This window comes from Mucor mucedo, assembly GCF_025094135.1.
Source record: "Mucor mucedo strain NRRL 3635 chromosome Unknown EV154scaffold_4, whole genome shotgun sequence".
NCBI lineage: Eukaryota > Fungi > Mucoromycota > Mucoromycetes > Mucorales > Mucoraceae > Mucor > Mucor mucedo.
Window position 1 is genome coordinate 324,847 of NW_026252288.1, and position 25,534 is coordinate 350,380.

Genomic DNA, 25,534 nt, shown 5'->3' on the forward strand with positions numbered 1-25,534 from the left:
TTTTTTTTTTTTTACATCTAGTGTTTAGGCTTCCGTTGAAACTGCTTGAATTTAAAATTGTACATCACCTAAAAAAGAAAAGAAGAAAAAAAACTCTACTGTCTTCATGTAAACTAAAAACATTATGCACAGTTTATTATTTGGTGCTCTTCCAGAAGTTTTGTTAATAAGTACTTCTTTTTTCTTATTATGTGATACTTCTTCTCCATATCACGATAACCAGCCTGAAGGCTTTGGTTCTCATCTCTTGCTTCATTCCTTTCTCGTTGAATAGCATCTAGTTCTTCTTGATGTCTTTGTATTGTACTAGCAAATTCTTCAGAACTAGGACGTCTTCTGACATCTTCTTCCTTCCTTCTCACTTGGTTTTTTAATTCGATGACATTCTCTTCTTGCCTGTTCAATGCATCGAATAGTTCATGAATTGTGTCTTTCAATTCTACTATATCTTCCAGCAACAAATCCTTTTCTCTTTCCATCGTGTCTGCTTGTTGCTCGAAGTTACCTTGTAAGCTTGCAAGTCGAACATCTCGCTCTCTAATAGAGACAATCATGTCGTTGTATTGTTTCGTGAGGTCATCTTGGCAATACTTCTTGGTGTTTTCAAGTTCCTCGACTAGTTCTTGGTTCAACTGCCTTTGCTCGTTGAACTCGGCTTGGGCTTTAGCCATATGTTCTTCAAAGGCTTTGATGTCTTCATCGTGTGATTCTGTTACTGTTTTAAGTTCTTTTTTGAGGATATCGATCTCGTCTTCTCTCTCCTGAATTACTTCCTCTCTCTCTTGTAAAGCTTCTTCCAGCTTGATCACCTTTTCATTCATGGGTCCACACATACCCCTTTCATTCACGGGCCCACCCACACCCTTTTTATTCACGGGTCCATCCATACCCTTTTCATCCAAATGTGATAAAAGCTAATAAATAAGGTTTAGAAAAGAGAGTCAAAAGTGTAGAAATATATGACTACGGCTACCACTAACCTTTTCTACTTCGGCATCTAAAGCAGCGACATCTTGGTTTCTACTTTGGAGGGCTGCAACTAATTTCTCGTTGTCCTCTTCCAATTCTTGAACTGCTTTGATTAAATCATCTGTCTGGTTGTCACTTGATGGGTTTGACGAGGCTTTCTTCTTCAGGATCTCGTACTCGTTTTGTAAATCGTCATAATCGGCGTATATGTGGTCCAAGTGAGTCTTTAAGCGGTCGAAGTCATCTCTTTTGTTTTGGAGTTCGACTTCTTTATCTTGCAGATCCTATTCATTTATTCATGGATTTATAGTTACGTCATAATTCCCTCATGCTGTGAAAACTTACCTCTTTTAATTGTTCCAGCTCGTTTTCGGCTGACTCTGAGTCCGACTGATTACTACAGGAAGGACATTCATGCTGATTTTGCAGATCGTTAATCTCTTCATTGAGTTCAGAGATTATTTCCTTTGATTCTTTTAAGTCTGCAGAGAGTGATTGAACGCCTGCTCTTAATTTAATATTCTACAAACAATATCAGTAACCAGGAGCACAGCTTTTTTTTTTTTCGTCTTCTTCTGCTTACTTCTTGGTTTAATTTCTCACAGTTTTCTGGAGACATTTGGTTCAGTCGTTCCATCAAGAAATTTAGCTGCAGTTTCAAGTCAAAGTTCTCTTTTTTTAAATTATCAATGATCTATTTTTTTTTTTGGGTCAGTAAAAAGATTATATGTGCTTGTAAATAAATAAAAATAATAACTTTACCTTCTCCTGACTTCTGAGAGACTTAATGGCAACGGCCTTTCTTTTTCTTGAGCCACTTTGACTTGATTCGCCATTGGTTGAGACAGTTGGTGAGTTGGTCCCGCCCAGCAAGGAGACATCGGACATGGATAATTGGTCGTCGATTGTGTTGTTCATACTTGATGTGTATAATGATAAAGATGGAGTAAAACATCCATATATATATACTTTATTGTGTACATAAGCAAATTCATGTTCGAATTGTGGGTAACTTTTTTTTTGTTTATGGCCACTGAAATTACAGTTACACACATGTGAGTTTGGGGGGGGGGGATTTTTACTCAAAAATATTGCTCTATTTTCACTTGTTGTAAATAGGGTTTTTTTGGAAATGGAATAAAATGATTGAAAGAAAAAACAGCGTCAAAGCTACAATCTATTTTATTCAAAAGAAAAAAAAACTAAGGGAGCATCCGCCATGCTTTCTACGATTGTTTACCTTATTTTTTTGTTTACGAATCTTATGATTATTATGTAATGTGATTATTTATGGGAAAGTTTATTTTGTTAATTGGGGGTGGATACTAGAATCTCTTTCTGTTTCTAGCTGCAATCATTCGATGATATAATTCTCGATCAAATTTAATAAGGAATCAATGTCAAAATTTAAATAGTAATAGATAATCATAAGAGGCATACGAAAAAAAAAAAAAAAAAAAAAAAAAGTCTAATATTTGGTGGGGCCTCCTAGAGCATCAATCACGGCCTGACATTGACTCGTCGTACTTCCCACTAAACGATGGGCAAGCGAAATGTCTATTTGCTCCCATTTCTCCTCTATCACAGCCCTCAAACCTTTCACGTTTTTTTACTTTAGATCTTCTTTCAGAAATCTGATGTTCTAAGGCCCACCCAGAGATGCTCAACTGGGTTTAAGTCTAGACTTTGGGCAGGCCAGTACTCAAACCCCGCAATCTGATGGGTCTGTTTTCATCACCGTGCGTAAACCCTAGTATGGCACGAAGCCCCGTCTTCTTGTAGGATAAAGTCTTTATCCTCCTTTTTTTTTTTAGGAAATTCCTTGAACCAGGCATAAAAATCATGATCCAAAGTATTCGTATAATCCTCTTGATTTATCGTGTCATTAATTACGGTTAAAAGGCTGAATTATACTTTGTAAAAGTACCCCCAGATCATTACACCACCTCCACTCCACTTTATTGTTGGAATAAGATTTCTTTTTTATAATTTTTGTTCTCAGTACGTTTCTTTTAAAACGTCACTCCACTGATGAAAACTCTATTGGTTTTTTTTTCTCCTTGGTAATGAACGGTTCTTACCAGTAATAGATTAAACTTCCAATCTATCTCTCAAAAAGAAAAATGCCTTAAAATTTATTTAGGAGTGTATATTGGGTATTGCCTTTTTTTTCTTCTTCTTATCAAATGATGAATTCGGGGGTATTTATATGAGACAAGTATGGCATCTTATGTATGACATATGTTGGCCCTATTTTTTTTTAAGTTAAAAGGGAACAGGTCAAATTGGTTATCACCCTGTATTCAAATTTGGCGTTTGCATGAAATGTTAACTATTGATGTACCACAAGAACTCCTCTTTTGTATAAACGACCAAATTAAGCATTTAATAAAACAATATCTTAAACATTGTCATGCAGACAACGGATATTACAGCTTTCTTATATATCTTTTGGATAAGAACTTTCACCTGATTAAAACCATTTCCTATTACCTAGGTAGCTTATATTCCATTTTCATATCCGTACCAAAATAAATAAAGTCCCGACCAATATATATAAACAACAACAACAAAAAGTTTTATCTTTGTCGATCATTTGGTGGCGTGTTTCACATTTATATACAGCATTTATATATAGTGGGATGGCATATTTATATAAGAAGTCTTTGATAGGAACACATATATAGTAAAGACCGTATGTATTAACTCTGATTTGAAGATTGTATCAATAGCTACACGTAATTTATGTATTATGGTTGTCTCTTCTTTTTTTTTTTTTTTGCGCAGTAATCAGTGGTAAATATAAACCATATCTAATCATATGCATTGTTTTGTTTATAATATTTAACAGTACTATCGTGAAGAACTTGATCCCTTCAAGCAGTAGATAAATCTTTCTCTCCCGAACACACCTTCATCTTTTAAATAAAAGACACTTTCCTGAATACTGTTCTTTTTTTTTTACTGAGACTTTAGTAGAGCAAGCCTTTAAATTATTTTCAAATGATTCAAACGCTCATGTTCCACAAAAACAATTGATTTCGTAATTATTCGGGACTTGCATCATAGAAAGTGTAAAAGCTACAAGAAATTAGGGAGATTCTTTCTTTTTTTTCTTCAAAAAAAAATTAAAATGAGGAAAAAACATACCATGGAAGAGTGTAAGATAGCGCAAAAAAAGGGTGGGGGGCTAACATGTAAATGATGCTGATAAAGGATAAATCCTTTTTAGATATTGCTTTACAAAGGGTACTTAAGCCAGAATTAGGGCTTTTCTTTCAAAACTTTGACAGAGACATCCGGCTTATGTATTATCGGTTACGAGAAACCTTTAATCATGATCGTGCCAAAATCGAGATGGCTCTTATTATTGCTAATGCGTGGGATAAAGGATTTAGCAAGTACGGGTGATAAAAAAAAATTTTATTATAACTTTACTAAATTATTGATTATAAAAAAGGGAAATTGTCTTATCGTATCTTGGCAAAGCTCTGAATCAATATGCTGAAATGGTAACCTTAATAAACTCTTGTTTTCATCCCATATTATCCATAACTAATACAAAATTGATGGACAGACGTCTAAAGAAATAGCTGCTATATCATTACTCCTCACCAACATGGATATTAAAATGGATACTCATAGTCAAGACTATAACAATAGCAAATAAAAAAAAAGTCGTGGATTTCTTAAATATGAACCTTTTACCATTGTCTATCCATTGTCGTTTTGTTATTTTTAATAAATCAATGATAAATATTCAAAGGCAAATTCTTTTTTTTTTAAATTTTTTTTTCCAAAGTGTTCTTAAAGACATTTTGTGCATATATCCTTCATGTGATATCGTATTAGAATGGATTGACCTGGTTGCTGTCTTAAAAAACGCCGAAGGGTGTTTATAAGGGTGTGTCACCCTGTGGCAACCATATGAAGTAAAAATACAATCTGGTATACCACGCTTTAAAACACTGTAGCCATTACATAGTCATTCTTTGTAAAATCATATTCAGTCGATAGATAAGTCTCATATTTCATTAGAAGAAGGATGATTTTTAATCACCATGATGGCGTACTATCTCTGTCAGTCACGGATTCAAAACAAACTTGCCTCATCACCTAAAGTAACCATTAATAAGAACAAGTATATCCATGAATAAAATGCAATAGCAGATTCATTCTTCAAGTGTCGAAACTACAAAAGAGAGACATATGCTCTAGATCTTGACAGCATACCTTTTTTTTTTTTTTTTGTATGAACTATTGACAGCATACCATTGTAGTAGGTCTTGCATAAATCCACATATTGAGACTCCGTTTCAACCAATCAATCCCGCATCTCATGGCAAACCGAGGGATCAAGGTTAGCACTACTTTTTTGAAAGAGGGGAACATCAGCCCAAGTACGAAAAAAAAATTAGACAGGTCTTTAAATAAAAAAGGATCAACAGCCATCGTATAAAAAAAAAAATCGAAGAGGTCCTTCTAAATAAGGAAAGATCAACAGCCATCGTGTAAAAAACATCGGTCCAATTTTTTTTACGGATATTGTCGGTCTAACTTTTTAACAACACACGGTTTTTGAAAAAGCTATAGATGTCCAATGGAATCGCCAAAAGAGAATTTGAAAATGCATTATTTCTGTAATAAGCTTAACAGCAACCAAAGCGAATAAATGATGCTTCCGTTGGTTTTCTTACAAATAATTCGTGAAATGTATTTTTCAGATGTATTCAGTCGCCAATTATAAGCCCGAGAAAATGATTTAATCAAATGGATAGACCTGTTCTATCTTAAATGTTGTCACAAACCTGTTAAATTAAGTATATCCTGATTCCAGCATTATAATCAACCACAATTGAATTAATAAAAAAAACCTTTGTTTTCTTTCTTCTTTTAAACTAATCACTTTCAATTTTTTATTATTAAATGAATAGATTAAAAGCAAACGACCTTATTACAGTCTTCTCAAATATATCTTCTATCAAGGATAAACTCCAGTGTATTCTTGTATGTAAAAAATGGTACAAGCTTATGACCGAAAACTATCTATACAAGCAGCTTAATTTTTGCGACAACAACAACTTTAACAAGGCTCTTGATCTATTTGACAGAAAACCAAAATTTGGGAACCATGTTGAAAGTCTTACTATCCAAAGCTGCGAAATTGATATTGTAACTATGTTTTTGTTGTCAAGACAGTTCCCCAATACAAAGCACTTATACTGGACGGAAGATATTCGGACAACAGAAGAAAGAATTAAAAATGATGATATATCAATCAAGAATCCCCCTCATCCACTCATTTATCGGCGTGAACTTAGAAAATGGAACCAGCTGAAAACTATCAATATCAGAATGGAAAGACTTCCTTTTTTGACAATGTTGCTTGAATCGTCGTCACTAAACAGTTTGACTACTGTCGAAATTTCCTTTGCGTCATTGCATGTAGACAATTATTTTGGCAGCCAAACAACAATAAAACTCCGTCCAATTGTTAAATCTCTCATCGACAACATTAAAAACGCTCCTTCTCTTGACCGTTTAGTTATGATATGTCCTGTTTTAGATTTATCTGATATGGAGGAGCTACATGCTAATACAACCAAATTAAAGACATTACACTTAAACTATATTGCTATTTCTGGTGGTTCCACGGACAATTGGTTGATCAGCACAGACAATGAGTCGATTTTAGACAACAATGGCAAGGTAGTTACATCGAATACAGCAAACACAGTTGCAGAGCTCTCCATAGTTTTCTATCATGACATTTCAGGAATACATGACTTACAGAATGATTTAAAAGATACAATGACAAAATGGCTCGTCTATATAGGGTGCAAATATAATGGTGCTGCAATCAATCTAAAAGGATTTGGAAACCAATACTTGTCTGAAATAAGCGAATTTCATAAACCACTTCTTACTATGATTAAAAAAGAGTTAAATACCACAGAATACCATGCTTTTCTTCACCCCATTACAATACAAATGATGGATGCACTAGATGCCAGAGAATTTGAACTAAAAACATTATATCTTTATACAAATACGTTAACATCTCTTCGAATGCAGTTGAACATTGTAAAAGTGTCAAGACAAGCAAAAACTATATGTCACTTGAAGATTAATTCAAAGAGTGGTGTCATTGGCAAGCACAGCTCAATTTTAGATTCCATCGTTTTTGGGTTATCTTTACATTTTGAATCTTTGTACAATTTGGATATCACCTGTACTATTTTTCAGAGTACACTTATCAAATTGCTTCAAAAGCTACCTTCACTTCAAGTCTTATCTTTGGATTCCGTCCATTTTAATGGAGAAGAAAACGTAGCCATGGTTTCTATCATCAGAAGTAAAATCCAAAAGTTGTATCTCACTTTGAATTGCGAAATAAATTCAACCATGCAACAGCTGAATCAAGTCATGGAGTTTGTGATTCAGTCATGTCCTCTACTCGTTGAATTTTCTTTAAGCGGAAGTATACTACTATCCGAAATTAGGAGTTTAAGACTATGTTTCTTTTATCATGAAGATTTGAAGACGATCGAAATTAATATCAAAGGAGTTCACTACTATGTTTTTTCATGGGAAGACGGGAAGCAAGGTCATCAATGGAAAGATTACAATGAACTAGCAGAGAAGTGGGATCCGACCTGGAAAAAATTGCATGTTGATATAGCGTGGAGAAACAAAGATGCCCAACTCATCTTGGCAAAGGCACCAGTAGTAGAAAACTAAAGAACTTTCAATTTTCCGGAATAAAGCTATTTTTTTTTTTTTACTTGCAAACATTGGTTGTGTGCTCATTTTTTTTTTCTTTATGTGATTAATGATGTGCATAAGCGTCACAGCCAAGTATATAAATGGGGATGTCTACAATTAAGTGTTTTTAAATTTCTAGCTTTATTCTTCTGTGATCGTTGCAAATGGTCCTTTGGTATGAGCGCTATTGTATAGGTTACACGGTATAACACCATTGTTAATGTCACAGCCACTTCTTTTTGGTAAAAACCAAGACTAACTTTATAATACACGACGACATAAAACTTTACCGTCTTCGGGCCCTTTCTTTTTAACACCATGTGTTTGGCTTAGCTATATTATTTAGTTTTGTTCAACGTGATACAAACCTCTCTTTTCTAGGTGATTCCCTGAATCTTGATTGTACCCTTAAATTATGTACAACTTCCCGAAAGTTCAAAATTATCATTCAAGCAATTTACTTCCAGTAGTATCACTAAAGTAATCTTTCTTTAGTAAAGTTGTGCTATTCATAGGTATATACGCACAGTATATTAAAAGAAAGTGATGAAATATATGTTATTTATTAATTTGATAAAAGGGGGAAAAGAAATATCTAAAAATATCTAAAAATGTCTGAATTGACAGAAGTAAACAAAACTATTCTTTGCTGTTGTAGAAGGGATAATCTGTATATCCTTCGGCTCCATTAGTATAGAATGTGCTTCGATCATATTGATTTAACTCCCATCCATTTTGCAAACGGGCTGGAAGATCAGGGTTGGCAATAAACGCACGACCAAATGAAATCAAGTTACCGGTCTTTTCAGCATAGGCAAGGGCATAATCACGTGTGGTCGAAAAGCCAGAGGCTGCAATAAAAGGACCCTGCCAAATATCGCGGTAAGGTTGAAGTGAATCCTTAAAAACCGTATTTGTATCTCCCACAAAGTTTCCACGAGGTTCAACAAAATGAAGGTAAGCTAATTGAGGATGGTTTTTTTGAAGTTGTTGTGTAATATAACTCCAAGTCTCCAAGGTCGTGTCATCCTGCATATCATGAAATTCACTATCAGGCGAAAATCGAATAGCCGTACGCTCTTCTCCCACAGCATCCACAAGTGCATCTATCAACTCGAGTACAAACCGACTACGATTCTCGATTGATCCACCATATCTATCTGTACGCTTGTTGCTATTTTTATTGATGAATTGATCGGGAAGAAATCCACTTGCGGAATGCACTTCAATACCATCAAATCCAGCTTCCTTCACCGCGTTCAAAGCTGCTTGTCGGTACTGCTCAATAATTTCTTTAATTTCATGAATCTCCAGTGCACGAGGGACTTCATATTCTTTAAGCACCAAAGGTGTACCCGTGATAGGAATGTCTGAGGCAGAAACAATTTGTTCTCCATTGGGATTCAGGGTCTTGGATCCTACACGACCTAAATGCCAGAGTTGAAGAAAAATACTGGCCTTGTTTTTATGAACAGCCGAGGTCACTTTTTTCCAACCTTCAATTTGTTTGCGGTTATAGATACCAGGTACGTTGAGATAGCCACCCGCAAGACGATCGATAAATGTAGCTTCAGCAATCAAGAGTCCACCTTCACTCGCTCTTTGTTGATAGTATTCTTCCATAAGTTTGGTGGGCACGGCTTCAGCAGTTGCTCTGAAACGAGTTAAAGGACTAAGAACAACACGATGTTTAAGTAAGTTGTTACCAACTTTGATGGGGGTAAAGAGATTTTGAGGGCTCATATTTGTTTTAGTTTTAGAAGTGGTAGTAATTTTTAAAGAAATTAATAAATTAAGAAAAAAATAATAAGGGAAAGATGCTTTTTTTCTTTTTCTTTTTATACATAATTACTATGAATAGATGAATAATCAAAAGAAATGAAATGAATAATACAAACCAAAGTAACTGTAATACATAACCGGTAATCTTTCTATGTGATCACCCCGTCGCAGCAAACTGTGAAACACTAAAAACCACCAGCTGATCCCATTTTCCCTTTGTCTTGAGTGAGTACTTTTTTATAGAATTCCCTAATTTAGGTCGTTCTGAGGATTACAGTGCTTCCACCCTCAATTTACCGAATGTTTGAAAAGTCCGACCACTTTTTTGAAAAAGATTGGCCAGGCTAAATTGACCAAAAAAAGGACTCTTTTACCCAAATGTTTGAGGCTAATTTGACCATCTCTTCGAAAATAAATTAACCAACTTCTTGCAAATAAATTGACCAATGTTTTGGTCGAATTGATTACAAAGGCTCTTTATTGAAGTATTTAGAAAAACAACTGACAGAACACTGGATACAATTTATGTTTAAAGACGTCTGAATAAAAAAAACGTGGGTCAGTCTATCTGTAAAAATAAAATAATATGAAATAGTCATTTCAATTCTTACTTCTTTGTTGATATTCCTGTATCATAATTCTTTTGAGGGTACAATAATGCCTTGGCAATTGCTGACAGTAACCGCCTATCAGGCTGCAGCCATTCCAGGCCTGAGCTTGTTCTCCTTATCCTGTGAATTCCTTCTTACTATTGATTTTAATCTTCACCCAGTACTATTCTTTAATAAGCACATAGCCTCTTTTGTTCAAGATTCCACAACAAAAGAAGAGCGATGGATAGGACTATTATTCATGATAATGAAAACCCTTTATTTAATTTTTTTTCTGCAATGGAAATAGAATCGGCTACTTAAATACAATCTTTTTATTAAGCTATTCAAGTTGATGTAAGATGGCATCAAAACATGCTACTGTTTCATACTAGTATGGACCAAGATATACCATGAGTATTTTAATGAAAGGAGGTCTCTTGGAGCCTGTATCACTCTAGAAGAATAATTGCTTCTTGGCTAATTGATTCGACAGATGGCCCACTAAATTCAACGAGCCCAAGGTTTTCTTTTACTAGTTGCTTTTGCACCTGTTGTGGTGTAAGAATGTCATCCTATATAAAAAAGTTTGAGTACCTATAAACCTTCATATTTGCGATTGCAGTATACATACAAACAAAGTTGCTAAAAGTTCAAGATACTGAACAAAACAAAGCCGATCATTCCAGTTCGTTGGTAATTTAGCAGACCTTTTTTCAATAAACTTCCAGTGATTTTTGTCATACAGAGACATCTCACTCAGAGTGACTTGAGTCCTAATTATTTGCAATGAATAAACCTTGAGCATTTTAAATGTTTTCAAGGAGGCATTTTTATAATGAGCAACTTCTTTTTTCAAAGCAGATGCACTACATTCAAGGATTTTTAGCGAGTCTTCAATGGTATGCGTTGTATCTTCTTTTATAGCACCACTAAAATATGTTTAAGTAAGAATGAAGATACTGTAGATCAAATTTGATAATACTACCTTGACGCTTCCACGATTATAAGTTCCATATTGTTTTGAGTTTTCATAATACCAAGGGCATCAATAAACTTGTTGGAAGGGGCAGCACGAAGATCATAGTCATAGTATTTAAGATTCAGACAGCTTGAGGCTAAAAAGGGGGTTTCACACCTACGAAGAAAAAAACATCAATACAGAAGTTACCTTCTTCTCTATCTCTCCTTTTTTTTTCTTACCATTTGAATTCAATGAATCCAATAATTTTTGTCAAAGCCATTAAAGATGGAATAAAATTCTCAACAAAGTGAGTTCTTTCATGATTTTGTTTAAACTCAGGCACAGTTCGACAGACTAAGTGAAATGAGCAAAGACTATATTTGATGACTTCTAAAAATGCTTCTGATTGAGGCGTTAAAATGTGACCAGGTTTGAAAGACCAAAGCATTTGGTTATATGTATCAAAAGGCTCATCGCCCAACAAAGAGCCCAAGTAGCCGACCAAATTTAGCGATCGGAGTGATTTGTTTGACTTTTGTTCGTTTTCGCATGCTTGGTATTCACTTTTAGTCAAAGGATTGGTTGAGGAAAAAGAAGTACCAAAGTGAAATACTTTTTTCAATGTGTCAAGGTGGGTTTTTCGCAATTTAGGCTTGTGCGAACTCTCGGTTTCACTAGTTGGTGTAGCGAAGCAGTATTGGTTCTTGCCTTCAGTTAGACGTAGCTCACACTACATTATATACTTGAAAGGGTTAATGAAAGTATGAAATGATATGGAATAATTTGCCAACTGACATTGTCATTCAAATTGTTTTGAAAAGCTGCTAAAGTGTCTGTAACAGGAATGTCGCGTTCAGTGTTTGTCTAAAGACACTAAGATTTAGGCTTATCATCAATCATTTGTAATATAAAAAGGCCTTACCCAATTGGTATCTACACTTCTTAAATCTTCCGTTTGATAATCCTAAATATAATTCTTATTGATACTTTGGGAGGTGTCAACATCGTCTGATTTTCGTTTTTTTCCTGGCTAAAAAAATAATTGAACAAAAAGATCGCTTGTATTTCTGTTCTTATATACTTACTATACTACTGTCGACAACAGAAATGCTTGAAGTCGAAAAATTTACTAATCCATTGTTGTTAAACGTATCGGAAACCTTAATGAAACCAGCTAGCTCGTTGGGAGCAGAGACAGAGTCAGAATTAGGCGTAGACGCGGATGCAGATGCAACGTTTGAACCATTATCTTCTTGATTTTTCTGGGTATTATTATGTGTCTCTGTGGTATTTTCATGATTTTCACTTTCTACTTGTTCCTCAGCATCACTATCAGACTGTTGTTGGCCATAATGTTTATAAAAACTTAGATTCAGGAGTTTCTACAGTGCATCTATTTTATAATGAACAATTTTTGGCTCCGATTTTTCAAAAAAAAAGGAAAACGCTATCTCCTCGATGAATTTGACATGTATCAAAAATCTGGCTCTATTATCTTCTTTATTAGAGAGTTCTTCATAAACTAATAGAGCCCGATTTTTTTCTTTCCACACAAAATTTTTTACAGATGGCAAAACAAAATTTGCCATTTACAGTGGCGAGACCCAAAGATGTCCGGGAGGTGATTTACAGTGCAAAAATTCATAAAAATCTATCAGATATATCCCGGTTAAACGTTTTCCCGGGATAAATTAGATTCCTCTGTTAGAAAATATGAAAATCACCAGTGTAAAAAACGGACCTTTTAGTTCTGAAAATGTCCGTTTTAACGAAAATTGTTCATTATAAAATAGATGCACTGTAATTGAAAAATAAAATATAGTCAGAGAAGAACTATCAAGCCAAAAATAAATTTACATTGATATCATTAAGAGGTGCTGTCTGATACTTCTTCATTGATGTTTGTGTTTGGCCAACTGTGACTATATCTTTTTTTATACATGATAAAAGCTCAAAAAAAGAGCCAAAAGATATGCTTGAATCATAAAGGGAAATGGCTTCTATTAGATTCCATTTTCTTCCAGGTGTATGATAAAAATAATTAATGCTCATGGTACAGTGATAAAGAAAGCAAAGAAAGCAAAACGCCAAATTTCTTGGCTGCATGATTTTTAGAATGATGATGCAAAGCCAACTTTTTTTTTATAATTGCGTCATCATTTGAAATTTTTGATCCGTTTTTTTTATCTCACTGCCTTAGCTTGGATTGGTTGACGAATGATATGTTTTCTTGTTAGAAAAGTAGAAGGGGTTTTTCTTTTCGTCCCGATTAAGGTTAAAAGTAAAGGAAACTTTACACTACAAACTGGTATCACTGATTTCAAAGATCGACACGTGTTGTCTAACTGTAATGTACCCCCACGGACAGTTTTTTTTTTATATTAACATTTGTACATATTAAATCTATGTTTTTTTTTCTTTTGTGTCATGATCGTGCTACTAAAGCTTTCCTCGACTGAGAATGGCTGATACGTGTGTAGCTTTATAGGCTAAAAAAAAAAAAAAAAAAAAAAAAAGGGGTGATGAAAAAAAAAAAAAGATAACTATTGTAGTATGTAATTATTTTTTTGGGTTTTATTCTATTTACAAAAAAAAGAGAGGGTAGTGTATTCACAAGAAGAGAGCGAAAAAGACAAAAAAAAAAAAAAAAGATTAATTATTAAAGGCATCTCTCCAAGATTTCAAATTATGAGGCACGCGTTTCCAAGTAGTAGGTTTGAGGATACTCACACCTTCTAAAGGATCATATTGTTTGCGATCCTCCATCTCAATCGTATGACTATATATATAAAAAAAGGGTTTAGCATGACGCACCCCCACTTTCACTTATACAACCAAAAAAAAAAAACTTACGCAATGATTTCTTCACGTCCAGAATCTAAATCAACTTCTTCTAAAGGAACCAGTTTTGTCTTCATGATGACCTTATAGCCCACGAACAAGATGACAACGACGGGTACACCAATGTAACAGGCTATGATATCAGCAGCTACCAAAGGTCTTGCCATCCAGGTATCGTAACCCTGACCTACCAACACAAATGAACAAATACCGAAGGCGAAGATGGGACCGATAGGGAACAAGCGTGCCTTGAAGGGCAAATCTTCGACCTTGTATCCTTGAGCCACATAAGCCTTTCTGAAGCGATAATGCGAGGCGGCGATACCAAGCCAAGCAATGAAACCTGCGATACCCGAGATGGATAAGAGCCAGTTATAGACTACGCCGTTACCAAAGAGGGAAGTCAAAAAGGCCAACATACCAATGATGGCGGTAGCCAACACACAGTAGATGGGGATACCGTTCTTTGTGACTTTAGTGAAGAATTTAGGAGCCTTGTTCTCAAGTGCGAGATCGTAGAGGGTACGACTGGAGGCGTAGAGACCGGAATTACCGGCAGATAAGACGGTGGTTAAGATAACGGCGTTCATGAAATGAGCAGCGGCGGATAAGCCTGCCTTTTGAAAGACCAGGGTGAAAGGCGAGATGGAGATATCAGAGACATCGCTCTTTAACAAGAGTGGGTCATCATAGGGGATGATTAAACCAATGATAAAGATGGCAAGAATATAAAAGAGAAGGATACGCCAAAAGACTTGTTTGATGGCTTTGGGAACGTTTTTGCGAGGGTTTTCGGATTCACCTGCAGCGACACCGATGAGTTCTGTACCTTGGAAAGAGAAACCGGCTGTTAAGAAAGTGCTGAGGACACCGATGCCTTGGACACCACCGTACTTGAAAGTCTCAATACCGTAATTGACACCACCCAACACACCGGTATCGACGAGGATACCGAGAATAATGAAGATGATGACAACAAGTACTTTGATAAGAGCAAACCAATATTCAGCTTCACCATAGCCTTTGACCGAGAACAAGTTGAGAGAAAGGATCAAGATTAAAAAGATAATGGACCAAACGTAACTAGGGAAATTAGGTAACCAAAATTCCATCACCATGGCACCTGCAGTCTAATCAGAGATTCGCGGTGTGAGGTTACACATACGTACATTTTCATTCCTTTTTTTTTTTTTCTCTCTTACCAATTCAACTGCTACAGTGACAGCCCAGTTGTACCAATAATTCCAGCCAAGAGCAAAACCAAGAGCGGGATCAATAAATCTACCAGCGTAATTATTGAAACTACCCGAGATGGGCAAATAGGTAGCCTATGGGTAAAGAACAAAAGTGAATACACACAGGGTAATATGAGAAAATAGACAGTATTTTAATGTTTTACCATTTCACCCAAACATTCCATCATAAAGAAAACCATTAAACCAATGAGACCGTAGGCAATCAAAGCACCACCGGGACCCGCGTTAGCGATGGAAGCACCAGAAGCCAAAAAGAGACCTGTACCGATGGTTCCGCCCAGCGAAATCATGGTCAACTATGATATCTAGGTTAGTGGATCGCCTGTGTGTGTGTGTGGGGGGGGGAAATAGATGTGTATTTACATGTCTGGCTTTCAAGGCTCTCTTTAAGCGAGGTTTTTCAAGCTCTGTATTAGAGAGTAGTGATCCGGGGGGTGTAGATCGAGAATACGAACGAGACAAATCTTCAGCGAATTCAGTATGATAATGATTATTTTTAGCTTGATCCATAGATTGGAGTTCCACTTTGTCACTCTTTCTGACCCTCATACGGTCTTTGGATGAAGATGATTCATCACCCGTGTTTCCACCTGTCATTGTTTTTTTTTATTTATTTTTGATTTAGTTTGGGAAAAGAAGAAGAAACTTAAAAAAAAATAAAGTTTTGAAACCCGTGCGAAATATTTACTTTACACAAAAAAAAAAAAAAATTTCAAAAAATTCAAATAATGCTCCTAATAAGGTGCGTTTTAAGTAGATGTAGATTATCGTAAACTCCGCTTATGACCATAATAAAAAAAAAAAAAAAAAAAATTATTGTTTATTGTTAGCAGTTTCCAGATTTTGAAAAATGCGAGCTCTTGCTTCTTCATAGGCAGTTTTTCTTTCTTCAAACGTCATATTTTTTCTACTTTCTTTAGATGCATCTTCCGTGTTGGAATTACGCGAGGAAGGACTGGATCCTTCTGAACGACGCATGATTTTAAATTGTGGAGGTGTCTCTTCGTTCTTATGATTCGATTCTTCAGTCGCATGAGGGTCACCGTTTTGGCTGGAAGCGGCTGTTGTTGTTGCTGTTGCTGATGATAATGGTGATGATTCAGTTTCATCATGCTCGTCCAAACGAACATCAGGCAATCGAACCTTGGGCCTACAAAAAAAAAAAAAAAATTAAAACAAGCAAAATTAGAACAAGTGTATATGTGCGTGTGTGTAATTTTTTTTTTTTTTTTTCCCGTACAGCTCTGTAATAAATGTCTTGCAAACATAAACAGCTTTTCTCATGGCATCATGATAATGATTTAACTTGTAATAAGGAGCCAATTTATGAACTATTAAGCGTTGATAAGAATTCATACCAGGCAAGTCTAGGCGAAGTTTCCTAAGAATAATATAAAAGATGGGGGGCAAATTTAAATAAAAGCGTGTTTCCGTCTCATGTTTGTTTCTTATGGGCCTTACTGTTCATCCTTGATGAATGCTTCTATTTCCAATTCTAATTTTAACAAGAATAAACGTTGTTGAGGCTTTCTCAACAAGTCAATGATGAATTCGTCGGGTTCAGTGGGCACGACGGGGTCAGAGAACTGTTGTAAGCTAGGTGGTTGTGCGGGTACAAACGTTTGAAATGTATATTGTGGTTGTTGTTGGGGTTGATACAATTGCTGCTGTTGTTGCTGTAATTGGTAATAATTATTAATTATTGGTTCGCCTGTTGATGATGCTGTATTGTATGTGGAAGCCAAGGTATGGCTACCATTGTTAGGATAAAATGTGTTGAAGGTGGGATTATCAGAATAAGGATTACTTATTCTAGGCCTCTGTTGTTGCTGGTATTGCTGTTGTTGTTGTGGGTGGTAATGGGGTTGTTCATCTCGGCTATTATTATTGGACATTGAACTATGTATAAAATTAGTTTAACGTGTTCATCTACATGTAATTATCTTGTCATTAATATGTTCAAGATAATGTATTTATTCATTTTATTTAAGGTTACCCTACTTATCAAAACTGCTGTATTTATGACTTTTTTTTATAAATGTACGGAATCAATTTTTCAAAAAGGGGGGGGGGGTGGGGATATTAATTTTTCAACATTCATAGTGCCGTTCAAAAAAAAAAAAAAAAAAAAAATAGTTTACAAGCCACTATTTCAACCTCCCTTCGCCCCTAAAAAAAAGGGGGGGGGGAAGAGACCGTCGGCATATTTTTTTTCCTCTCTTATTTTATATCACTAATAAAAAGAAAAAATGACTACAAATAACAAGACAGTAAAGCAATGGGTTCCACTTGAAGCAAACCCTGAGGTAAGCTCCACTGTAAATAAACACCTCTTTCTGTAAACTTGACTAAAATACGTGACTAGGTTTGGAACGAGGTAAGAGAAAAAGAAAATGAAAAAAAAACGCGTTATTATTGCATATAAACGGCTCTTGTTTTATTCATTACAATATAGGTTGCTCATCAATGTGGACTTGATGAAAAGTGGAATTATGTTGACGTCTTTGGTTTTGACCCTGAACTCTTGGCCATGATTCCTCAACCCGTACAAGCCATTATCTTCTTGTTTCCTATTACCGAAGCCTATGAAAAGTTCAAGGACGAAGAGGAAGCTCACTTGAGAATGCGTGAACAAAGTATTAGTCCCGATGTTGTCTTTTTCAAACAAACCATTTCAAACGCCTGTGGTATGATTGCCTTGTTACACTCTGTTGCAAGTAGCGATGACGAAATTGTGGGTAAATATCCTTTTTTTTTTTTAGGAGCCTTTTCCTTTCTTAGTAACACCCCCATCCTCCTCTACCAAATGTAGGTCCGGGTTTGTTTAGCGATATTATTGAAAAGGCAAAGACAATGTCGATAGATGAACGTGTAGAGTTGCTAGAAAATAGTGAGGAATTGGCCTCAGTTCATGCAAATGCTGCTGCACATGGACAAACTGCCCCACCTCCCGATCTCTCGGTTCCTATTGACCTTCACTTTATCTGCTTTGTTGAGGTTGATCAACATCTTTATGAATTGGACGGTAGAAAGGCCTTTCCTATTAATCATGGAAAATGTGAACATTTAGTCGAGGTATGTCATTTGAGTTTGTATGGATAGTGTGGTCAATTTAAAAAAAAAACTAATAAAATATTTCTAGTCTGCGGCAAAAGTCATGAAGGAATATATGGCTAGAGATCCTGAAGAGACGAATTTCAGTGCTATTGCTCTTTGTAAAACAGAAGAATAAAAAAAAATCTCTGCCCAGCATGAAATATATATCGCGGTCTTTTTTTTTTTTTTCTGCGATCGTTTTGTGTAACGACGAGTGCCATTTTGTTGAAGCGTCTTTTACAATTTCATGGAGTTTACTATTGCGTTATCAAAAGAGGTTGTTACTTGATTCTCTTATTAAAACGGTTGTGTTAAAATTACGATAGCATTCTTTTCAATCACGTCGCATATTACTTTTAACAATTTATCTGCCACTAACAACTTTTTTTTTCTTATTTTACAATCACTTTCAATGATTTAACTTGGGTCATAAACGATTATTCTACTACAGCAAAACGTAAGATAACTGCCTAATTTTGGGCATGGAAGACTCCAACATGTTTGCGCACAGACAAACCCAAGGTTTTCTTCATAGAGTCAATAGAGTGGCTCACTGAGAAATGCATGAATTTAATAGGTTAGGCGCCCACTTGATATACTTTTTTTTTTCTATCTCCAACTACATGCTTTATCTACTTTTTTGTAGCATTGCTGAACAGAGCGTCTTTTTTCGCAAAAAGATTGACTCTGGACGTCGCCAAAAAAAAAAGAGAAAAAAAACGGATGCTACAGTTACATCATTGAAGAGTTCAGCAGCAGTAAAAGGTTGGAACAATTGGTGATGAAGATAGTCTTACGCATGTTGAAGATCTGACCTAATAAAACAGCTTGACAGGACAAAAAGTTAAGTAAGTGCTCATAGATCTAAGACGTTCGGAATTTATTTTATATTCTATGAACAAGTAAGATTTATCCGAAGACTAACGAATCACAAGATATTGGCAAATTAAACAAGAATATTGAAGATACTCAACATACATTACTTATTCCTTTTTTTTTTTTTTCAGATGTAAAACTGAAGCCTGTTCAGTTAACGGTAAAAAGAAGGCTCTTTAAAAGGGATACAGCGGCAGTTTTGAATTCACGTTTGATATTAATCATTCATTGAGAAAAGATAAGGCCAAAAGACTGAAAAGATTTATCAGAACAAACTAATAAGCGGGGAAAACACATACGAGGGTTTCGCTATAATTATCGTTCACTAGTTGTAAATCTTGCAGGTAATACATCTCTTCAAAAACTTGTGCTCTTTTACGGAATTACCGTGTCTAACTAGCTAAGCAGAGTATCTGAATTTTATTCTTCGAAACTGTTACAAAGACTATAAAAGCTCTAGCACCTATTCATCGACAGTAAAGTGCTGTGTGTTAATTCAATGTTTTCATCAATGATTTATATCTTTATTTGACAATTGCCAATAAGACATGGTTCGCTAAAAAAAAACGACTGCCGACACAATATTTTTTCGTGCGTATGTTTTAGCTTTTTAAAATAATTTATATGTAGGTAGTGGTAGATAAAAGCGACAAATACTATAATAATGGGGTGGTCCTACTCAATTATAAATTACTCACACTACATGATTGCACAGAGAATTAAATTACAGAACACCCTCCGTTTCTGGATAAGGGAGTATGGTTAGTAAAATATCCGTATTACCTACCATTCATACTATCTATCCGAGTGTTCATTATGATCGCGCAAGTTACAAATTTAAAATTTGCTTAGATACGACAATAGATATTAAATCACATCCTATAAGTCAATGGGCAACTTTTTGATTTGGTTACGCGATAGCGTTTTACACAACCTTTTTTTTTTTTTTATAAAGAATCACGTCATTTTTATTTTTATTTTTCTTGGCTCCTAGGAGTGTGTATAATCAGAGTGATGGCGACAAGATCACACTTGAGTTGAAATTCTCACATGTGTGTAAAGTATGGCAGAGATGGATAATAAAACGTACGTTTATTCTGTCTAGCGATATAGTCACAGATCATGCGTTATACGTTGTAAGACTCTCGCGTGTACATTGAATTTAAGAAGGGGTAAAAAAAAAAAGAAGAGAGGCATAACAATGATTGATTTTTGGGGGGGGGGAGAGATATAAAAATTCATCCGGGGGGTGTGCACACAATGAAAAGAGTACAGAGGTTTGTCTCACGTCAAAACTAGTTCGAAAATCTCTCTAGCCCACCCCCCTCATGCGATTATCAGTGATGGGTAACACAATTCTGTGTTTAAATGAAATAAATATCAGATCCTTTTTTATTGTGACACACGGAAAAACACATACGAGTGACAAAAAAAAAAAAAATAGTGGTTCAAGTCGCGACTCGTTGATAGCATTCATTTAAATAGGATTGATTATTAAATTGAATTCATTAAGAACATGATTGGAGTTTAGTAACAAAGGGAAAATACAAAAAAGTTCGCTTATGATCTATTCAAAGTAGTTTTATATGACATGTGTAAAAAAAAAAAAAACTTTTTTGCATGTTCGCTTAGAAGAGCGCGCCATTTCACGACTTATCACAAGTTGTATCACTGGACTGAACTCCAGCTGAAAAAAAAATTACCTGATTTTCTATTTTCCCCAATCTTAGATCGTCCTTTCTTTTTGGGCGATAATAAAAAAAGTAACCGGGGAACACAAATCAGATAAATCTTTAGAGAGCACAATTACCGGAGGAGGAGGAGGAGGAGCTTTTCTTAAAGGGGTGTTACAATGGGAATAAAACTAGAATCACGAAGAAATCAAAGAGGAGATTCGTTTTGTCTCCAGCGTCGAATCAAACCATTTATTGAAGTGATACTAAATGATAAAGACGGCCGCGGCGGGGGGAGAAGCAATACCCAAAGACCTTTTTTTTTTTTTTTTTTTTTTAGCGTTTGCTCTTAGTAAGGGATGACCCCGGTATATCCCTTTTTTTTTATTTATTTATTGTTTACTAAAGCGTAACCTATTATTTTGAACACAGTGAAAGAAGAAAAAAAAAAACTTCTGTTCCGGGCAAGATATTATGCAAAGTTACGATAAATAATGGCATGTTATATCATTCTTTACATTTGACAATGGAAAAAAAAAGGAGAGCCTACTAGAGATAACTTTTTTTTTTCATGTGTACGGGGACCCAAAAAGTGCAATTCCGTTTAATAAAAGTGTACATGACCCGATAAAAAAAAAAAAAAAAAATTGACTCTGGAACTACTTTTGTATAATACTACTAGAAACGGGGAATGGATTTTTTTGATTTAGATCTGGAAAATGATTGGCTTTAGGCGATGTTTTAAAATGGATTTTGAGGGAGGACAAAGCAAACCACTCTTATCAGATGGAATCCCAAAAAAGATCAATAATTCCTAATCTTGGCCATTTTTGATAATATTTATACAAATATTGATCGCCCATAAAAAAATAAAAATTTTATACGTGTCAAAAACTAAATCAATGATCCCCCAACTCCTAGATCATGATGTATGCAACACGTTTGTTTATAAAACAACAATGCTGTATACCTTATTTTCAGTTATTTTTTTTTCTCATCTTGAGCAAGGTTTCTTATTGGATTGCCCATTACCCCCAAAAGGACGGGCGGGGAAATGTAAATTGATCATTTTTTTTTTTTTTTTTAGGTTGTGAGATTCGGAGTGAGACATGTGGAAATATATACATTTTGTATGCATTTAATATATAAAAAGAGAGAGAGAGAGATAAAAGTGCAAGCTATTTATTGTATTTTTTGTTTCAGAGACAGAAAGAAATAAATTCATTTCCAGTGAATGCATCATTTGGGGGGGGGGGGTTTGGTCCCTTGTTACATGTGATGGAAAGATATCTTTTTTTTTTTTCACCCGACAACGGATCTTTAAAATCAAATAAAATCTGATAAATTTTTTTTTAGGCGGTGTCATACAGATGCCATAAAATGAGATTAGAAAGAGAAAGCCCAGATTGACAAAATTAAGGTACCCGTGTCAGCGGTTACTTAATTGTTTCTCTCATTCTGTTGGAACAGATCTTCAAAAAAATACATCCCGCTTCCACCTTGCAGCTCCCATATAAATAGGGCATTCGAATTTGATCAAAAAAAGATTGAATCTATTTTTTTTTTTCTTCAGACCTTCTTCTTTATCAGATCTTTTTATTATATCATATTACAATAATGCGTTTCTCTACTGTCATCCCATCTGTTCTTTTGGTTGCTTTCTTAGCTATCACTCATGTTGTTGCCGATTCACAAGTCAAGAACAATGTTGCCGTAAGTTATATTTGGCAGTTTGTCTAAATCATCATGATATTAACATTTTACTTTACATATAGTTGACTAGCGATAATGTTGAAGCTGAAATTATGTACCAATACTTTGAAAAGCGTGAAGGTGCTGAAGACAATACCAAAAATGGTACCACCATCTACAACTTGCGTAAGCCTGAAACCACCACTGAGACTACCACTGAGACTACAGCCAGCACCGGTAGTTCTTACCATGGTGGCGGTGATGCCACTACAGGAACCAGTGATAAGGCTGCCACAAAGGCTAAGGCTGCTGGTAGTTTTGCTACTATTCCTATCTTTCTCAAAGGTGATCTCTTCTATCTTGGTATTGCTGTTACTCTCTTCCTCTGGGGTACAGGAAAGGTCTTGGATGTCAAGATGGAGCGTCAAGAAAAGTATGCTGAAAGTCAAATCCACAGCATCTAATAAGCGTATCTCCTTATCAATCGCCCTTCTTCTATACATAATACCCTCATTCAACTCGCTTTTTTTTCGAAAGATTAATAGCATCTTTTTATATATATCTTTTACATTACATTACACTTTACTACATTTATACAAACAAAAAACCCCCATTTTAGTCAAACCAAAAAAACCCCCCCACCCCAACTCTTATTTTTCTTTTTCTTTATCAGCTTACTTTTAACACTCTTATTATATAATCCTCAACTTACAAAATAATCTTAAAAAAAAAACAAAAAGAAGAATGGTTAGATACCAATCCTTTTTTTTTTTAAATTTGCTTAATAAAACTATGTACTGTGTACATTTCAATAACATTTACATCTCTTTTTTAAAATTATAAGGTTCACGTTACCTGGAGTTTTGTTATCTTTATTCGGAACAATGAACCGCTCGTTTAACAACAGTTCTTATTGCATTATCTCAACGAAGGGGAAGGGATCATTTGATTCTACGGGATGTTATTTTTTTTTAATATATCATATAGCCGGGGGGGGGAGGTTGCACCAAGTTTTTTTTTTTTTTCATCCTCCATTATTCTTTCAGCGGGAAAAAATATAGCTTGAATGACAGCTAACCCATCAAAATTCATATATTTGTTTATATTTACCCAACAAAAAAAAAAAAACTTTTATGCAGTGATGATCTCATTTTGGTTAAATACGTGTCATTTACTTTTATGGCTTTACAAGTTGTGATACATGGTATCAATTTACTGCTCTATATAAGGTCTCTTATGATAGGCGCTTGTGCTTTCTTCTGTCTAAATTTGACTATTGGCAAATGATTCAATGTACATTTTTGACGTGACAATGTGTTTGACTCAGGGAAGCAAGAGGGTTTTTTTTTTTTTTATACAGTCGTGGCAATCAATAATTAACTTGGTAAAAAAAAACAACACGTCAAATATACTTATAAAAAGTCGCGTTGAATAAAAATAGCAAAACATACACAACCCGGCCTCCATAAGACTTTAAACCCCTCTCCTTTCCCCTTCTTCCCTTCTACCAAAAGTACAGTCACTATGTCATAGTTTCGTGACTATACTAGATAAATTAATCGTAGTAAACAATAAAAGAGGGGGGGTTGTTTATTCCTCCAACAATTGTATAAATACCTATTAGGTACAACGCGTTACTCATGGACTACCATAAATTATAGAGGCTATAAATGAATGAGAATTTTACTACTTATGCTAAAATGATAATAAATTTTTTTATATAAATAAATAATTGAGAGAGAGGGGGGGGGGGTTGTACAAAGGCGAGGTCTGATTAGCCCTCTTCAGAGTAGAAAGGATAATCAGTATAGCCCACGAAATCATGGTTATCGTAAAAAGTTTTTCTGTTATACTTGTTCAATTCCCAACCATGTTGCAGACGTTTGACAAGATCAGGGTTAGCAATAAATGCACGACCAAAGGCAATCAAGTCACCCGTCTTTTCGGAGAGATCGATCGCATGTTGAGGGGTATGGGAGAACCCACTGGCTGTGATAAAGGGACCCTTCCAGATACGACGATAAGGTGTAAGTGTGTCCACGGTGGAGACAGCCGTATCACTATGTATATTCGCGCGGGACTCAATGAAATGGAGATAGGCCAAGTGAGGATGCTTCTTTTGAATTTCAGTCGTCAAGTAACTCCATGTGTCTACCACGGTATCATCTTGCATACCTTGAAATTCACCACCAGGAGAAAAACGCATGGCCACACGTTGAGGACCCAGGGCCTCCACAACAGCATCTAGTACCTGGAGAGAAAAACGCGCACGATTGGGGATTGAGCCACCATAGATATCTGTGCGATGGTTGCTACCGCTATTGATGAATTGATCTAGAAGGTAACCATTGGCGCTATGAATTTCGACACCATCAAACCCTGCTCCGATGGCGTTTAAAGCAGCTTGACGGTACTGACCCACGATAACATGAATTTCTTCAATAAGGAGGGGACGAGGTACTTCATAGTCTTGACCGGCGATACTTTTGCCTTCAATGGAAATGGCAGAAGCAGAGACGGTTTGCTCTCTATTTGGGTTAAGAGACATGGAGCCGGCTCGACCGATATGCCAGAGTTGTAGAAAGATGGAACCTTTCTTGTTGTGAACGGCAGAGGTGATTTTTTTCCAGGCATTAATTTGGTCTTTATTGTAGATACCTGGGGCTTGTTTGTAACCACCTGCGAGACGGTCTATGAAGGTGGCTTCGGTGATTAAGAGACCACCTTCTGTGGTTCTTTGAGTATAGTATTCCGTCATCAGATCCGTTGGGATGGCATCCAGTGTGGCTCTAAAGCGTGTCAAGGGAGCAAGAACAACACGATGTTGAAGAGAAACGTGACCAATTTGGATGGGTGAGAAAATTGTTTGTTTTTTGCTCATTGTCATAAAATTTAGGGTTGAGAGTGGGGGGGATGACAGGGAAATTATTATTTTTTCATTTATAAGAATTTTTGTCTCTTTTGAAATATCCCCCCCCAATCGAACCCGATCTATACGGGAATTTAATAAGAAGATGAAATTTAATCTAT

General features: G+C 35.5%; 11 protein-coding genes across 11 annotated transcripts; 4 read left to right on the forward strand and 7 right to left on the reverse strand.

Annotated features, from left to right (window-relative positions):
* Positions 1-103: 103 nt before the first annotated feature.
* EV154DRAFT_491702 (microtubule associated-domain-containing protein) lies at positions 104-1,895 on the reverse strand. Its single transcript, XM_051599587.1, has 5 exons — positions 1,732-1,895; positions 1,553-1,663; positions 1,315-1,491; positions 981-1,253; positions 104-914 (listed from the first exon to the last, which is right to left on the reverse strand). Exons 1-5 carry the CDS (start codon positions 1,885-1,887, stop codon positions 123-125), a joined length of 1,509 nt encoding a protein of 502 aa, XP_051463053.1. The 5' UTR covers positions 1,888-1,895; the 3' UTR covers positions 104-122.
* Positions 1,896-4,066: 2,171 nt separating this feature from the next.
* On the forward strand, positions 4,067-4,731 carry EV154DRAFT_547290 (uncharacterized protein). Its single transcript, XM_051604748.1, has 4 exons — positions 4,067-4,130; positions 4,202-4,370; positions 4,430-4,481; positions 4,547-4,731. Exons 1-4 carry the CDS (start codon positions 4,103-4,105, stop codon positions 4,637-4,639), a joined length of 342 nt encoding a protein of 113 aa, XP_051463054.1. The 5' UTR covers positions 4,067-4,102; the 3' UTR covers positions 4,640-4,731.
* A 299-nt stretch (positions 4,732-5,030) lies between these two features.
* EV154DRAFT_476289 (uncharacterized protein) lies at positions 5,031-7,710 on the forward strand (the record flags this gene model as incomplete). The annotated part of the gene is made up of 2 exons (XM_051598021.1): positions 5,031-5,110; positions 5,904-7,710. The coding sequence occupies 2 exons, from the start codon at positions 5,031-5,033 to the stop codon at positions 7,708-7,710; spliced, it is 1,887 nt and encodes a 628-aa protein (XP_051463055.1).
* Positions 7,711-8,267: 557 nt separating this feature from the next.
* EV154DRAFT_491705 (uncharacterized protein) lies at positions 8,268-9,601 on the reverse strand. Its single transcript, XM_051599588.1, has one exon. It carries the CDS (start codon positions 9,475-9,477, stop codon positions 8,374-8,376), a length of 1,104 nt encoding a protein of 367 aa, XP_051463056.1. The 5' UTR covers positions 9,478-9,601; the 3' UTR covers positions 8,268-8,373.
* A 957-nt stretch (positions 9,602-10,558) lies between these two features.
* On the reverse strand, positions 10,559-12,659 carry EV154DRAFT_558258 (uncharacterized protein; the record flags this gene model as incomplete). The annotated part of the gene is made up of 8 exons (XM_051605482.1): positions 10,559-10,681; positions 10,741-11,038; positions 11,095-11,244; positions 11,310-11,800; positions 11,866-11,934; positions 11,993-12,034; positions 12,156-12,452; positions 12,636-12,659. 8 exons carry the CDS (start codon positions 12,657-12,659, stop codon positions 10,559-10,561), a joined length of 1,494 nt encoding a protein of 497 aa, XP_051463057.1.
* On the reverse strand, positions 12,547-13,129 carry EV154DRAFT_491711 (uncharacterized protein). The gene is made up of 2 exons (XM_051599589.1): positions 12,842-13,129; positions 12,547-12,611 (listed from the first exon to the last, which is right to left on the reverse strand). Exon 1 carries the CDS (start codon positions 13,120-13,122, stop codon positions 12,907-12,909), a length of 216 nt encoding a protein of 71 aa, XP_051463058.1. The 5' UTR covers positions 13,123-13,129; the 3' UTR covers positions 12,547-12,611; positions 12,842-12,906.
* Positions 13,130-13,705: 576 nt separating this feature from the next.
* Positions 13,706-15,861, reverse strand: EV154DRAFT_491716 (amino acid permease/ SLC12A domain-containing protein). The gene is made up of 3 exons (XM_051599590.1): positions 15,311-15,861; positions 15,114-15,239; positions 13,706-15,041 (listed from the first exon to the last, which is right to left on the reverse strand). The coding sequence occupies exons 1-3, from the start codon at positions 15,455-15,457 to the stop codon at positions 13,920-13,922; spliced, it is 1,395 nt and encodes a 464-aa protein (XP_051463059.1). The 5' UTR covers positions 15,458-15,861; the 3' UTR covers positions 13,706-13,919.
* Positions 15,862-15,960: 99 nt separating this feature from the next.
* EV154DRAFT_491719 (single-stranded nucleic acid binding R3H) lies at positions 15,961-17,239 on the reverse strand. Its single transcript, XM_051599591.1, has 4 exons — positions 17,164-17,239; positions 16,629-17,096; positions 16,408-16,548; positions 15,961-16,317 (listed from the first exon to the last, which is right to left on the reverse strand). The coding sequence occupies exons 2-4, from the start codon at positions 17,060-17,062 to the stop codon at positions 15,981-15,983; spliced, it is 912 nt and encodes a 303-aa protein (XP_051463060.1). The 5' UTR covers positions 17,063-17,096; positions 17,164-17,239; the 3' UTR covers positions 15,961-15,980.
* Positions 17,240-17,346: 107 nt separating this feature from the next.
* Positions 17,347-18,450, forward strand: EV154DRAFT_491725 (uncharacterized protein). The gene is made up of 5 exons (XM_051599592.1): positions 17,347-17,473; positions 17,533-17,544; positions 17,623-17,905; positions 17,980-18,242; positions 18,310-18,450. The coding sequence occupies exons 1-5, from the start codon at positions 17,417-17,419 to the stop codon at positions 18,397-18,399; spliced, it is 705 nt and encodes a 234-aa protein (XP_051463061.1). The 5' UTR covers positions 17,347-17,416; the 3' UTR covers positions 18,400-18,450.
* A 3,979-nt stretch (positions 18,451-22,429) lies between these two features.
* On the forward strand, positions 22,430-22,968 carry EV154DRAFT_558262 (uncharacterized protein; the record flags this gene model as incomplete). Its single annotated transcript, XM_051605483.1, has 2 exons — positions 22,430-22,525; positions 22,588-22,968. The coding sequence occupies 2 exons, from the start codon at positions 22,430-22,432 to the stop codon at positions 22,966-22,968; spliced, it is 477 nt and encodes a 158-aa protein (XP_051463062.1).
* A 1,325-nt stretch (positions 22,969-24,293) lies between these two features.
* Positions 24,294-25,400, reverse strand: EV154DRAFT_434697 (uncharacterized protein; the record flags this gene model as incomplete). The annotated part of the gene is made up of 1 exon (XM_051596769.1): positions 24,294-25,400. A coding segment is annotated over exon 1 (1,098 nt), but the record flags the coding sequence as incomplete, so codon positions are not given.
* Positions 25,401-25,534: the final 134 nt, after the last annotated feature.